The sequence below is a fragment of the Acartia tonsa genome, chromosome 2 (genome assembly GCF_053477335.1).
Source record: "Acartia tonsa isolate MP-2025a chromosome 2, ASM5347733v1, whole genome shotgun sequence".
NCBI lineage: Eukaryota > Metazoa > Arthropoda > Copepoda > Calanoida > Acartiidae > Acartia > Acartia tonsa.
The window spans coordinates 30363415-30376789 of NC_137261.1; the positions used below are offsets into that span (position 1 = coordinate 30363415).

General features: G+C 32.8%; 1 protein-coding gene across 2 annotated transcripts; it reads left to right on the forward strand.

Moving 5' to 3' along the window:
- Window positions 1-895: 895 nt before the first annotated feature.
- On the forward strand, window positions 896-13262 carry LOC145309965 (uncharacterized). 2 transcript variants are annotated; one of them, XM_080150371.1, is made up of 15 exons: window positions 896-1127; window positions 1466-1617; window positions 1769-1851; window positions 2018-2069; window positions 2287-2459; window positions 2982-3108; window positions 3481-3537; window positions 4424-4631; window positions 5030-5201; window positions 6298-6501; window positions 6720-6791; window positions 9703-9819; window positions 11290-11704; window positions 12247-12333; window positions 12743-13262. In XM_080150371.1, exons 1-15 carry the CDS (start codon window positions 1046-1048, stop codon window positions 13259-13261), a joined length of 2520 nt encoding a protein of 839 aa, XP_080006497.1. In that variant the 5' UTR covers window positions 896-1045; the 3' UTR covers window position 13262. The 2 variants fall into 2 exon arrangements, with proteins under 2 accessions (XP_080006497.1, XP_080006498.1); XM_080150372.1 differs by having other exon boundaries at window positions 9706-9819.
- The last annotated feature ends 113 nt before the right edge of the window (window positions 13263-13375 follow it).

Consider the following 13375-nt stretch of genomic DNA (forward strand, 5'->3'; position numbering starts at 1 on the left):
GATGCTCTTTAAATCTACTTGTCTGTATTCTTATTAATGATTTTTTGTGCTTTGCTTCTTAAAGATGTTGTCATCCTTGTTGTCATACAATAAAGAAATATTTAAAATCAGTTTTACATATTAGGTTAATTTTTGGTAAATTATTTCCAAAATGAGTGTTTTTATCTCCCCCCCCCCCAAAATTTTTTTAATGGGGTTATTCATCCTTCCTGCTGAGATTTTATAACATCCCCTTCCACCCATAAAAAATGTTTTGTGGGGGGGGGGGGGGGTTTGGGAAGGTTAATTTATCTTCTGTACTTTTTTTTCAAAGATGCTTTCTAGCTCCCTTCCCTTCGGTCATTGCAGGGTGGGGAGAAGGGATGGGGGAGAAGAGATGGGGGGGAGAAGAGATGAGGGATATAAATGGGAAATAGGGATGGGGAAGAAGAAATAAGAATTAGAAGGCCCATAATCAAACAATCCAACCCCTTAAAACGCCCTTTTTTAAAATTAGTATATATAATCAAAATGCCCCCCCCCCCCCCCTAGACAAAGTGCTTCGCACGCCACTGGGTATTGTATTATTGTTTTAGTTAATTATAAGCTGCAATTTGAAAAAAAAACATTCCTGATTTGATTATAATTCTCATTGGTTTTCTATTTTTTAAATTTTTTTTAAAATAAAAGGATATAATTTCATCTTATGTGCTATTTTTACTTATTTCAGTTACATTTATGAAAATATCAAGAAACAGTTTTATTTGAAACATTACAATAAATATTGAAATAAATTGCAGAATGTTACATTATTAAATGAAATAATTCAGAAAAATTTCGCTAAAATTAGAAATTTAATTGATAAAATTTAATTTTGAAAGAAAATAAAATACTTATTCCATATAATGCCGCGTATTTTTGTGCGCGCAACAAATCAGCTGTTAATGTTTTCATTTTGCTTGCTAATAGATTGTTGCACCACGGAGAAAAAAACAAAAGCAAATTTTAACTGTTAAATTTTTATATTTTCATGTGAAAATTAAAGCTTAAAATTTAATTTACCCCCATGGTAAGCACGGAAGGAAAAGTGTCAGATGTTCCTAGTGATAAGATTAAAGGCAGAATAAGAAAGAAACACAAAACGGATGGTGACTATATTTAAATTTTTTTAACTTTTATAAATATTTAGTTAATGTCATACCTATATTGCAGTAATATTTAAAAATACCTTCTTTAAAGAAGCTTTTATTATAAGTTAATTCCTATTATTTGCAAATTAGTTAAATAGACTATAATAAAAAAGTATCCTATCAAAAGAGTTGCTACGTAGCTAGCTACCATATTAGTATACTATCAAAGTATTGGTACGTTTATAGATAAAGTTGCGTATCATTAGCAATGTGCATTTTCTTGTATACGTGTTAAATTATAAAGGGCAAGTTTAAAGGTTCTCAACTTTGACTAGATTTATTTTTATCTGTTTTAGTTATCAAGATAATTGAACCTGAGGACTGTGTAGTTGCTCCAAATATTCCCCATCATACGGATGGTTGCTCAACTCAAGAGTTTATTCATCAACCATTTGAATTTGAAGCTTCTACGCAACCTCGTGAGAAGCTGACGTTATCACCATCTAAGGTTTGCTATTTTGTTAATAATTAAACAGAAATAAATATACCTATTTAATTATAATATTTATTTAATAGGTATTTTAATATTTAAATATAAAATTTTAAATAATTGATGGATCATAGCCTTTTTGCATCTTGTGAGATCTTTGTTATTTAAGGTCCCCGATGAAATCTTTAAGAAGAGAGTAAAGAAGAAGAAAATTGACTCGGAAACAAAAATGTCATCAAATCACAAGAAAAGGTAGAACATTTATTATCATTAATTCATATTTTTTACGTTAAATAATCTTTTCAACTGCCGTTAATACCTTTATATTATATTGATTGTAATGTCATTAATTTATCAGTTATTACTTAAATAAGGAAATAGTTTATGTTGTTCAAATAATTAGATTATTTTTTATCAGGGGTCGTGGAGCAGGTCCAAAAAGAAAGCTTTCTCTTAGCTCAGAATCTGAGGTAACATTATCATCTTACGTCTTTAAAAACAGCTAATATTATTAACAATAAACTACATTACAATATGGAGCCTTGACTATGCTTTTACTGAAAAGATTCATAAGGATTGATTTGTGACATGGAATTCGGACAGACGAACGGATATCATAGAATATTTGAGTAGTTGTGCTATTTACCTGCTTTTTCCAGCTCTTAATTAAGAATTTTAATTACTAAGGTGGAAGGAACAGATAGCACTGAAGGAAGAATGCGAAGAAAATCTGCTCCTTTAAAAACAACAACAATGGTCACATGTAATGCTTGTTTGAAAGAGATGACCCAGACCGAGTACAGGAGACATAACAGGTTGCCACATGAACAAGAATGTACTGTTCCCGGCTGCACGCTTAGGTCCTTCTTTTGTTTTGTTTTGTTTCAATTAGTATATTTTGTAAATTTATGTTTAGAAATGCATGTTTATTTTATTTCTTAAATACCTACCTACCTTCATTTTTATTGTTTTTGTCTTGTAACATAATCTGTTTATATTCGAGTAAACTTTAGAAAATAGAGTAGAAAATGGGGGTTTAGAACAAAAGGATTAAGGGTATGTAATTCACAAACATATTTGTCTTTCCAAGAAGGAATAACAAAATGAGAGGGTGGAATATCCTCCGCCAAAAATCAACAATATGCACTGGGACGATTGTTCAAGCCGTTTAAAAAATGTTTCCTATTAATTTAAGACCGACAAAGATCCTTCTACTTTAAAATATGATATAAATGATTTGTTTATTGTTTTGTATGGTAAGCATATTCGTAACTGCATGATTTTTAAACAGTAGCATAAATACCTGTTTATTTTGTTTAAATTCGAATTTTAATTATTTTAGAAACATTTAAACTTATTTATTTCTAACGTTGTTTATTTAGGTTTTCTGACAAAGCTGACTTACAGCACCACAGACGAACAGCTCATTTTCTCGCCAACTCTAACAGAAAATCGTGGGTATCTTCAGCGATGGATCAATGTCACGTCTGTGATAAACCATTTAAAACTCAGGAAACAATTTAAAAAAAATTTATTTGAGTTATAACATTGATGACATGCAATTTGTATAAGTTAAATGCACAAGACCAAAACTGTTTCCATTTACTATTGATATTTGAAGTACTAAAATTTGTAAATTAATTTACTTTGTTTAATAAACAATTTAAAGAAATTTGCATAAGTAGACGAACACAATAAAAAATAACAATAATTTAAATAAAGAATAGTCAATTCTGCCAGTTAATCTCTCTTTGACTATCATTGATTAAAAACTGCCCCTTCTTCACTTTTCCACACAATATACACCAAATATCTAGTTTCTCTACGTTTGTTTGTTTCGAGTTTTAAAAATCTCCACAAAGTTTAATTGTTTGTGTTTTACAGAAAAAGTTATTTGCACATTTGCTATTGGAACATGACATTTCAGAAGGAGATCAGGTAAACTTTTTTCTCGTTTTCATTCTAATCCGATTAATATCCGGTGGATTATAAACGGTTCTCAGCCTTACGAAAAATTATGTCTAGCATCATAGAATTGAAACCAGTTTTTTTAGCCCGTGACTTTGTCATCTCGACTCTCGAGGCTAAAAAAATAGTTTTAATCTAATATTTTATAATTGTACATTTTATATCCGCAGAAAGCTGTTTATAAACGATGCGAGAAATAACTATTATATTAGCGTCGCTTTTTTTATTTTATTCAATTATGCCCTTTTACTTGTATCATGTACGAAGTCTAGCATTTTTATGTATTTTTTATTCTCAATGATACGTAAGATTTTACTAGAAAATGAAACACTTAACTATCAAGGAAACTTTGTAATATTAGTAACTAGCGGCTTCGCCCTAGCCTCTAGAGGTTTGATCAAACCATTTTTTCGTAATTTAGATTTTAAAAAAAGATTCTTTGGGGGGGGAGGAATTTTTTTTTCATGGGGGGGGGGGGGGAGTAGTCGACCCCACTAATTTAATTTTAGATTTAAGAAAATAAAAAAAAATTTGGGGGGTGGGGTATTTTTAATTTTTGGGGGGGGTTGGGGGTGTCCCACCCCCCAAGAAAATAGTTATAATATATGTTATATACTATGACCCTACTTGGGTTCTTAAAAGTAAAATAACAATAAACAAACAAACCTTCCCAGGACCTATGAAAAGCTACCCCGTAAAGGAAAACCCGATCGGTTCAGCGGTTAGCGAGATCCTTCGCTACAAACAAACAAACAGACATACAGACATCGTTCTACTTTGTATTATAGATATGTTGGGATGTAAAAAACATTTTAAAAATAGTTCGTTTTGCTTAAATATATACCTAATTATTTAGATGTTCACTGCAAGCCAAGAAGATTTGACTGAACAAATTAAACTATCAGATGAAGTTCTTGTGATTCCTAAAGTAGAAATTAAACAAGATCAGATTCAAGTTAAACTTGAGAAAGAAAAACCTGAAAACGATTCAAAAGAAGAGCTGCAAATGTCAGAAAAGAAAAGAAGACGTTCTTCTAAAAAGGAGCACGATCCCATCACTGAAGGTAGATTGATAAATTCAGCATTATCTTCGCAATTAGAGCACCCTTCTCCTTTCCTCCGTTCAGTTTAGTTTTTAAGAAACGTATTTATTGAGACTTCTTTTTGGAAAGTTCATGTCTAAAAAGTATAGAAGAGACATGCAGATTTAAGATCCCCACAGGGGCCGGCATTTAGTTTTGTTTGTAATCTTAATGAAATTTGTATTTTGGGGGAGGTAGGTGAACATCTTGTTCAGTGGGCAATAAATTTACGTATTATGTGTGTCTTAGTATCTACAACCCAATCAAAATTTGGTATATACACCCTAATTTGATAGTTCTAATTCTAAAAGACAAAGACATGAAATACCTACTTAAAAGGTCTTTATAAAACTAATTTTCATTTATTTTCTTTTGTTTAGGACTCTTTAAAGTTGAAGAAGATTTTAAACCAATGTTAAATCAACCAATCAAAAACAATGCTTTTTACGCACAACTTAAAGAGGAGGGTATTAAAGAATGTCCAACTTGCCTCTTCTATTTTGAGGAGAATGTTTTTGAAAAACATTTCAAAAAAGATCACAATATTCCTTGCAGGAAATCATGAATTCATAATAATGTTGTTTTAAAATATTGGTATAATTAGATTGGATGAATTTCTTTGAGCCCTCAGTGGGGCGTGTCTAAAGACGATAAAATTGGTCCCTATTGTTATTTTATTAGACACCTGACGTTGATAGTTAAGGAGGAGTACAGTGGCCGATAAACAGGCGCGGCTCATTTATATTTATTTACTGTAAGGCTTTGGTTGGAAATGATAAGTTGTCTTAAGGTTGTTTGTTTCAAGGTTTGGTTCAGGAAGAATGAAAAGGACCGTTTTCCTGCCTTTTTAAGGTTATTTAGGATACTTTAAACTAGCGGCTGCGCCCCTAGCATCTAGGGGCTATATAATCAAAGGGATATGAAAGGGCAGAAAAATAGCCTAAAACCATACCAAACTTAATCTTAAAAATAAAATAGCCTAAAACCATCTCAAGATATATAAGAAGCCTCACTGTAAAGGAGAACCATATCGGTTCAGCGGTTAGAGAGATCCTTTGCTACAGACAAAAAAAGCTTACTACTTTATATAATAGGATTAAAAAAGGGTCTATTTAAGATAAAACGTTAGGTATGTTTAAATAGTATAGCTATAATGACAATATTTTTTATTGTATGTATGTTTAAAGGGCATGTATTAAGTTTGCCAAGATACAGATATTCATTAATAAAAATTACAGTTTTTTAATGAATACATTTATAATGCTTTTTAATTGCTTTCGATCACATGTGTTTTTTAAATGAAGGCTGTAATAAGAATGTATAAAGATTATACGACAAAGATTTAGTACTGATAATTCCTTCCAAAAGGCACAACACAAGTGTTAAACAGTTTACATGTACTTGCACAGAACTTGTCTCAATGCAGCAAAAAAATTACTTGACAGCCGCGTGTAAGTCACCTGCAAGCCAAGCCGCAGGAAAATAAATATTTATAAGTTTGTTAAGGTTTCATTACTAGTACCCAATGTTGGTTTAATTTAAGGCTTATTAGCGTTTATTTAACCCGAAATAAATGAAAGAACAATGTTTCATGTCACAAAGTCTATTTGGGTTATTATTAATTATGAATTCATTATTTTGTTTTGAACAGTGTTGAAACCTGTCATCTAAAATTTCACCTTGGTTCCTTTGAAATGTCACACTTTTACAACTCACACCCTGGGATTAAGGCACCAGTAGGCAAAGTACTATGCAGGGAATGTTCTATGTGTGGACATGGCATTGATGGCAAGTCAATACATTCCCATGTAAAATCCAACCATTCAGAACAGTGTCCTCAGTGTAATTTAAGGTAACATTTTTCTTCATCTTTAACCAATACATTTTTTCCTTCAACTATAAAACCTGCTAGCAGCAAGGCACACAAGTTTGCTTAAAAGACCTTTCTTTTCGCGCATTTGTCTAACTATCCGTCCTTTGTGTTAAACCTTTGACATTTTGTGGGAAAGCACCTTTAATTATTAGGTATAATAAGTTTAATACAAATAAATGATTATATTGAATATTTAGGTTTGTTAGTAACCTCTTAACATATTGTTCTATAACAAATCACAGAGTTCTCCATCATATTCTACCAACATTTAGGAATTTATTTTCTTTGTATCTTTTAAAATCACAGCTTTTCTCCATAAGTGTTCGCACGTTCGTAACTGATAGATTTTGGTTTAATATACTTAGGCATTTTTGAAAGCAACGCAACTCTTGATTTTAACATGATTATTTTTAGGTTTTTTTAAGCAGGACTTTTTCATATTAAATTGTTTTTTTTTAATTTGTTATTGAAAATGGCTATTCATAGGACGATTAGGAATGAAATTATAAGCAGAGCAACTAAATAAATATAGTTCAGTTCAGGCGCGTCTCTCTTTTGGACTGTGGAGTCCAGAGAATACGGCCACCCTGCTCCTCCATGAATTCCTTTTTTTGGCAAGTGCTTCAGCTTCTCCCCATGTTAATTCCAAATTAAAGAGGTCCTTTTCAGTGCTCCGCCTCCAGGTCTTTTTTGGTTGTCCCCGTTTACGTTTACCAGTGGTGGGGTTCCATTTTAAGCACTTTTTTGGAAGCCTATTTTGTTCCATTCTAAGCACATGTCCTAGCCACCTTAGTCTTTTAAATTGCACTTCTGCTTCAATACTATTGCACTTGGTCTTAGCATACAGCTCAATGTTTGATATTTTGTTTGGCCAGAATATTTTGCAAATTCTTCTTAGGCAGCTATTGTGAAATGCATTAAGTTGATTTGTTTCAGTTTTCACAGTTCTCCAGCATTCAGCTCCATAAAGAAGAACTGATTTCACATTGCTGTTGTAAAGTCTGATTTTTGTTTTCAGAGCAAGTTTCTTTGAATTCCAAACGTTGTGTAGACTGTTGAAAGCAACCCTAGCCTTATCAATCCTGGTTTTAATATCAGCTTTTGAGCCATTTTCACTGCTGATAACACTCCCCAAATAGGTGAATTTGTTGCTTTGTTTCAATTGTTCACCATTTATTGTTATAGTTTGATCAGGGTTTGTAGGTATATTCATAATTTCAGTCTTCTTGACATTAACAAAGAGCCCGACTTGTCCTGCGTATTTGACTAGTCTATCTGTCTTAGCTTGTAGATGTTTAATTGTTTCTGAAATCAGTGCCAGGTCATCAGCAAAGTCCAGATCTTCTAGGTGTCCTAGTATGCCCAGCTGGAGACCACGTTTTTTGTCCTCTGTGGTTTTCTTCATCACCCAGTCAATGACCAATATAAATAGAATAGGTGATAAAATGCATCCCTGTCTAACTCCAGTGCTTATTTTAAAGAAATCAGATGTCTTATTGTTTCCAACTGAAACACAGGCTTGGAAGTTGTCATAAAATTTAGTTATCATAATTATCATCTTTTCAGGTATACCATAACTTCTTAGTATTTTCCAGAGTGTTTGTCTGTGTATGGAGTCAAAGGCCTTAGAGAAATCAACAAAATTTACATGGAGTGGCTTGTTAAATTCAACACATTGTTCAATAACTGTCCTAAGGGTGAAAATTTGGTCAGCACAGCCTCTTCCAGCACGGAATCCAGCTTGTTCTTCTCTTAGTTTATTGTCAATTTTCTCATCAATTCTGTTTAAAATAACTTTACATAGGACCTTGCTTGGGATAGAAAGCAGCATAATTCCTCTCCAATTATCACAATTATTCAAATCTCCCTTCTTAGGTAGTTTTATGATTATACCTTTAGACCAGTCAGTTGGTATCTTTTCTTGTCTCCAAATTTTATCAAAGAGATCAGTCAGAGTCCTAGCAGAAAGATCTATGTCTGCCTTAAGCATCGGCAGTTATCAAGTCAGGTCCAGGTGCTTTGTCATTCTTTAGACTATGTATAGCAGCTTTAACTTCTTGAATAGTTGGTGGTCGTGTGTCTATGTCTATTTCATGTCCTGGTTCTGGTTCAGCAGTAATTTCAGGTTCAGGTCTGTTCAACACTTCTTCAAAATGCGATTTCCACCTTTTAGCAACTTCTTTTTCTGTAGTGAGTAATTTACCATCTTTAGCCTTGATAGTTTCACCACTCTTGTTGTTATATTTGCCACTTAATTGCTTGGTTATGTTGTATACTGTTTTCATGTTACCGAAGTCAGCTGCTCTCTGGGCCTTTTCAGCCAGATTGTCAATGTAATCTCTCTTGTCTTTCCTTGTGCACTTTTTGACTTCTTTGTCTTTAGCAGTATATTCAGCTCTTAAGTTGCCCATGTCAGCCAAATGTTGAGCATTATGAATTTTGTTTTTAAGCTTCTTTCTCTCTTCTATTTTGTTCCATGTTTCTTCAGAGATCCAGTCCTTTTTCTCTGGTTTCTTGTGTCCTAGGATTTCCTTAGCAGTAGATTGAAAGTTTTCTTTAATTGAAGTCCATGTGATCTCAGTCTCGTCATTTAGGTCCTCTAAGACTTGAAATCTATTTCTGAGTTTTAAGACAAATTCATTCTTTATCACTGGGTCCTTTAATCTTGAAGAATCATATTGTCTACCAATCTCACTCTTTTTATCATGGCCAGTACGCTTCAGCTTTAATTTAATCTTACTGACAACTAGTTCATGGTCACTGAATATGTCGGCTCCTCTATAGCTCCTACAGTCTTGCATTGACTTGACCCATTTTCTATTGATCATAATATGGTCAATCATGTTTCTTGTTTGTCCATCAGGTGTTGTCCAGGTATATTTGTGAATGTTTTTGTGTTGGAATAATGTACCTCCTACGACCATATCATTATTTAAACAGAAATCAAGTAAAAGTTCTGAAATAAATATAAGACCGTTCATATTAAGAATACAGCTCTTAAATACTATGACACATTAGCATCAAGTTTTGCTCGTGCTTCTAAAATTTCTTTGATATCAAAACTGCTTTTTTTTATTTCATTTGATTAAGAAAAGAATAAGGTTATCCAGGACATAAAGTATAAGTTAATTTTTATCTAAATATACCTATAGAAGTTACATAAAAAAAATAAATGAAACATAGTAGTAGTATTGCAAGTGAATCTTGTCCTCTACAAACGATTGAACCAATCCAGCAAAGTTTTGAAAATGATGAAGTTTTCATTGAGTCATTACCATCTACTAGTACGGCTACTGAAGGAATGTGTTTATTGAAAGCTTTGAAGATTTATTTTAAATGATTTTTAATATAATAGCAGTATTAATAATAACAGTTATGTCTACAAGTAGCGCAGCAACAGCGAGGGTTGAATGAGGATTAGTAAGTTAGCATTTTTTTATGGTTGGCAATCCGGATCCGGAATCCGTCCAATTTTTGGGCCAATTTTGGAATCCGAATCCGGGTCCGTAATCCGTTTTTTAATAGCCGATTCCGGATTCTTAATTGGTAGGCTAAAATTAGTGTCTTGAGTTTTTTCTTTCAACTGCCTCTTTTTGAAGGCAAAGATTATCATCATTACATATAAAATCTTTTAAAATCTGGTTCGATTATAAAAAGTGAATTATAGAGAACACCAAGAACATTAGTTTTTAGGACATATGTAGCACTTAATTTTTTATATGTCTTTTATAAATCCTTTTAAAATACTGCTAGAATCCGAATCCGGAATCCGCCAAAAATTAGAATCCGGAATCTGCAAGGAATCCGCCCTTTTTTTTGACGGATTCTTTTAAGATTCCGGAATCCGAATCCGGCCCAAAAATTTAACGGATTACCACCACTAAATTTTTTTATTGTATATCTTGCATATGTTTGTGGTTTCGTGTCAGCCTGCGAGTTTTTGTCATTATTTAAAGTTTTATAATAATAGGAAATTGTAATGATTTTGCTAACCATAAAATCAGACGTACTATCTTAGTAGGTAGTTTAGCTGTGCAAAATTAAAGTAGATTATTTAGTGTATGGAAATTAGTTTGCTTCATTCTAATTACAAACTAAAGAATAAGATACTATGTTAAGACAGGGAGTAAGGGAGGGGACAATGGGCAATTAATTCAATATAAGAGTTATCAAAGAAAGGGCATGAAATCCAGTTTAATCCAATAAATTTGTAGGAAATTATAAAGGGATTGTTAATTGAATAATAGATTTCCATAGCGTCATGTAAAGTGAAATCAGAACTTGTTTTTGATGAAATATATTGAGGTTTTTTGGTGTGATTTTTATATTAAAAGATTATTGGACCCGGCCAGCTGCTAGCAAGAATATGACTGCCCCTTTTTATTCTGTTTATTTCCCTTGCCCCTTGCCCCCACCTCCCTTCTCCCCGTCTGCTACATTCCAAACTAACACAACGAGTGTTTATTTCCCTTGCCCCCACTTCCCTTATCCCTTCTCCTCGTCTGCAATATTCAAAACATACATAACGAGTAGCGGCATTTCATGCGCAAGTCCCCAAACTCAGTCAGAAACTGCTAAATTCTTGCACATTCCCTTTAAGCCAGTCCCAAAAGTCTGAGACTCCTAAAAATTGAATATTCGATCCATTGTCCCCTCCCTTACTCCCTGATGTTAAGATACTCAAAAAATAAGAAGGTATTATGTAATACTTTGGGGAGGTGTCCAAGAATTAATTTTTGAAATAAGCTTTAATGAACACATTTTAATAGTAAATACAGACAAGATAAAAAAGAAACGTGGTCGACCCTCGCGCAAAAGTTTAGATGAGAAAATTTTACCTCAAACAAATCATTCTCCTAAAGATGAAAAACTTGAAAATAATATTGGTAAAATTACAATCAAATATTGTAAAGTTACTAATAAGGTCGCAGATAACAACACCAAAGCCAATAATGCTATTGCAGAAACAACTACTAATCATGTCAAACAAGAAACAAATCAGCCTTCACAGCCAATGAATGAAGATAACTTAAACAAGAATAAAGGACGTCCCAAGAAGAAACGCAGTAAATCTGCCCAGGAAGGAAGGAGTGATGTAAAAAAACTTAAAGTTGATGGACCACCAGGAACAAATACTGTAGGCCAGGCAAGAAGATTAAACCAGTACGGTCGTAGAAGTCAGGTAATTATATTTCTAAAAATAGGGGACAAAAAGGGGGGAGGGGCGGATGAACCCATTTTTAAAAACCAAACCTAAACACAAAGGAAAATTTCTTATTTGGTTGAGTTTCTTTTGTTTTGGGTCTCCTGGGTACAAAAAGTGGCTCACAAACCAGGGCACCCCCTCCCTAACACACACACACTTTAGAGGCTGTGATTCAGCCAATTTATTTCATTTGAAATTGCTGAAAATTAAATATTTTGTTGGCGTAAAACTTGTTTTTTGATGAAGTTATTGGGAAGTAGGTAAGAAAGGGAGAAATAAGGGAAGAGGGTTGTGGAAATTTTCACTTGTTTGACTGATCCCTCCCTAGTCCCTGACACACTTTACAGTTTACATGTCTGAAAGTTTAAGTTTCTATTTTAAGTAGTTTTGTAAATGTTAGGTAAATACTTTAAAATCACACTCTTTTATACCTTAACTTGTTAAATAGGTATTAGGTAAATATAATATATTGAACTATCCCTTTCTTATAATTATGTTCAAAATATTATTTTTTGTAGGATGGTAATTTACACCAGGGATTGAGAGAAATGTTGAGCTTATCACCGAAAAAGGAAATATGTAACATCAATTTTGACGATATTCAGGTAGTTTTTGTAGCATTTTTGCTCTAACTAAAGTTTGATGTTCACTTAAAACTAGTTTTAAGTGGCGTTTTTTCTTAATTTTAAAGCATTTTAATTTACAAGCTTTATAATAAAGTTTAAATAACTGCCAAAAAAGTTACAAGTTTAATATACACCTACTATCAAACCTTTAAAAGAAAATAAAGATTTACATTTTCTTGCGTTATTCACCTACCTGTTTATGTGACATTTTAGATGTGGGCGTGTGGGAGGGGAGATGTCAACACCTTAATAAAAATTAGGATACCTGCCTTTCCCTTTTTTACGTCCCAAACAAAAACCTATGCAGTACTTTAGAAAATATAGAAAATAATTTTTTTTACAAGTATGTAAAATATTTTCTTTAGAAATTAATGTTATTCTATTATAGGATTATTCCGTGTCCTCTACCATAGATGAAACTGATTTGATAACCAATCCTGTCCGCAGTCTTAGTCCGTCCTATTCACCTGAAAGTACTTCAGTCCATTCCAGCTTCGCAGAAGACATCAAATGTGATATTAAATTTCCTGTTGATAATTTAAATCAATTGGCAGATGAGAATGTACCTGGAACTTCTGGACAATCAAGGAGACCTGACAGTCAGAATTTACCAGAAACATTTAAACAATCCAGTAAACCCGTCAGTCAAAATTTACCTGGAACATCAAGACAATCCACCAGTTCTGAAAACCTTACAAATCAGATAAATTCTCCATTCCCGGGTATTAATGTGATACCAAATATAGGGACTTTAAATTCAGCCCCAAATATTGGGAATGTGCCTCTTAATATCAAGGTAGAAGTCAAAAGTGAATTTAATTTTGTATCTCAAGAAAATGTTGAAATGAATGCATCCAAAAACACAGTACCTACTCAAACCAGGGATGATTGTATGTTTTTTTTCTAGTTGCCAGAATTAACTTTAAAAATTAAGTATCTTGTCTAGGTAGGTATGTATTTTCTAAAGATTTTCAAAAAAAAGGGTTTCCATTGATTTAATTAATCAAATACCTATTTACAA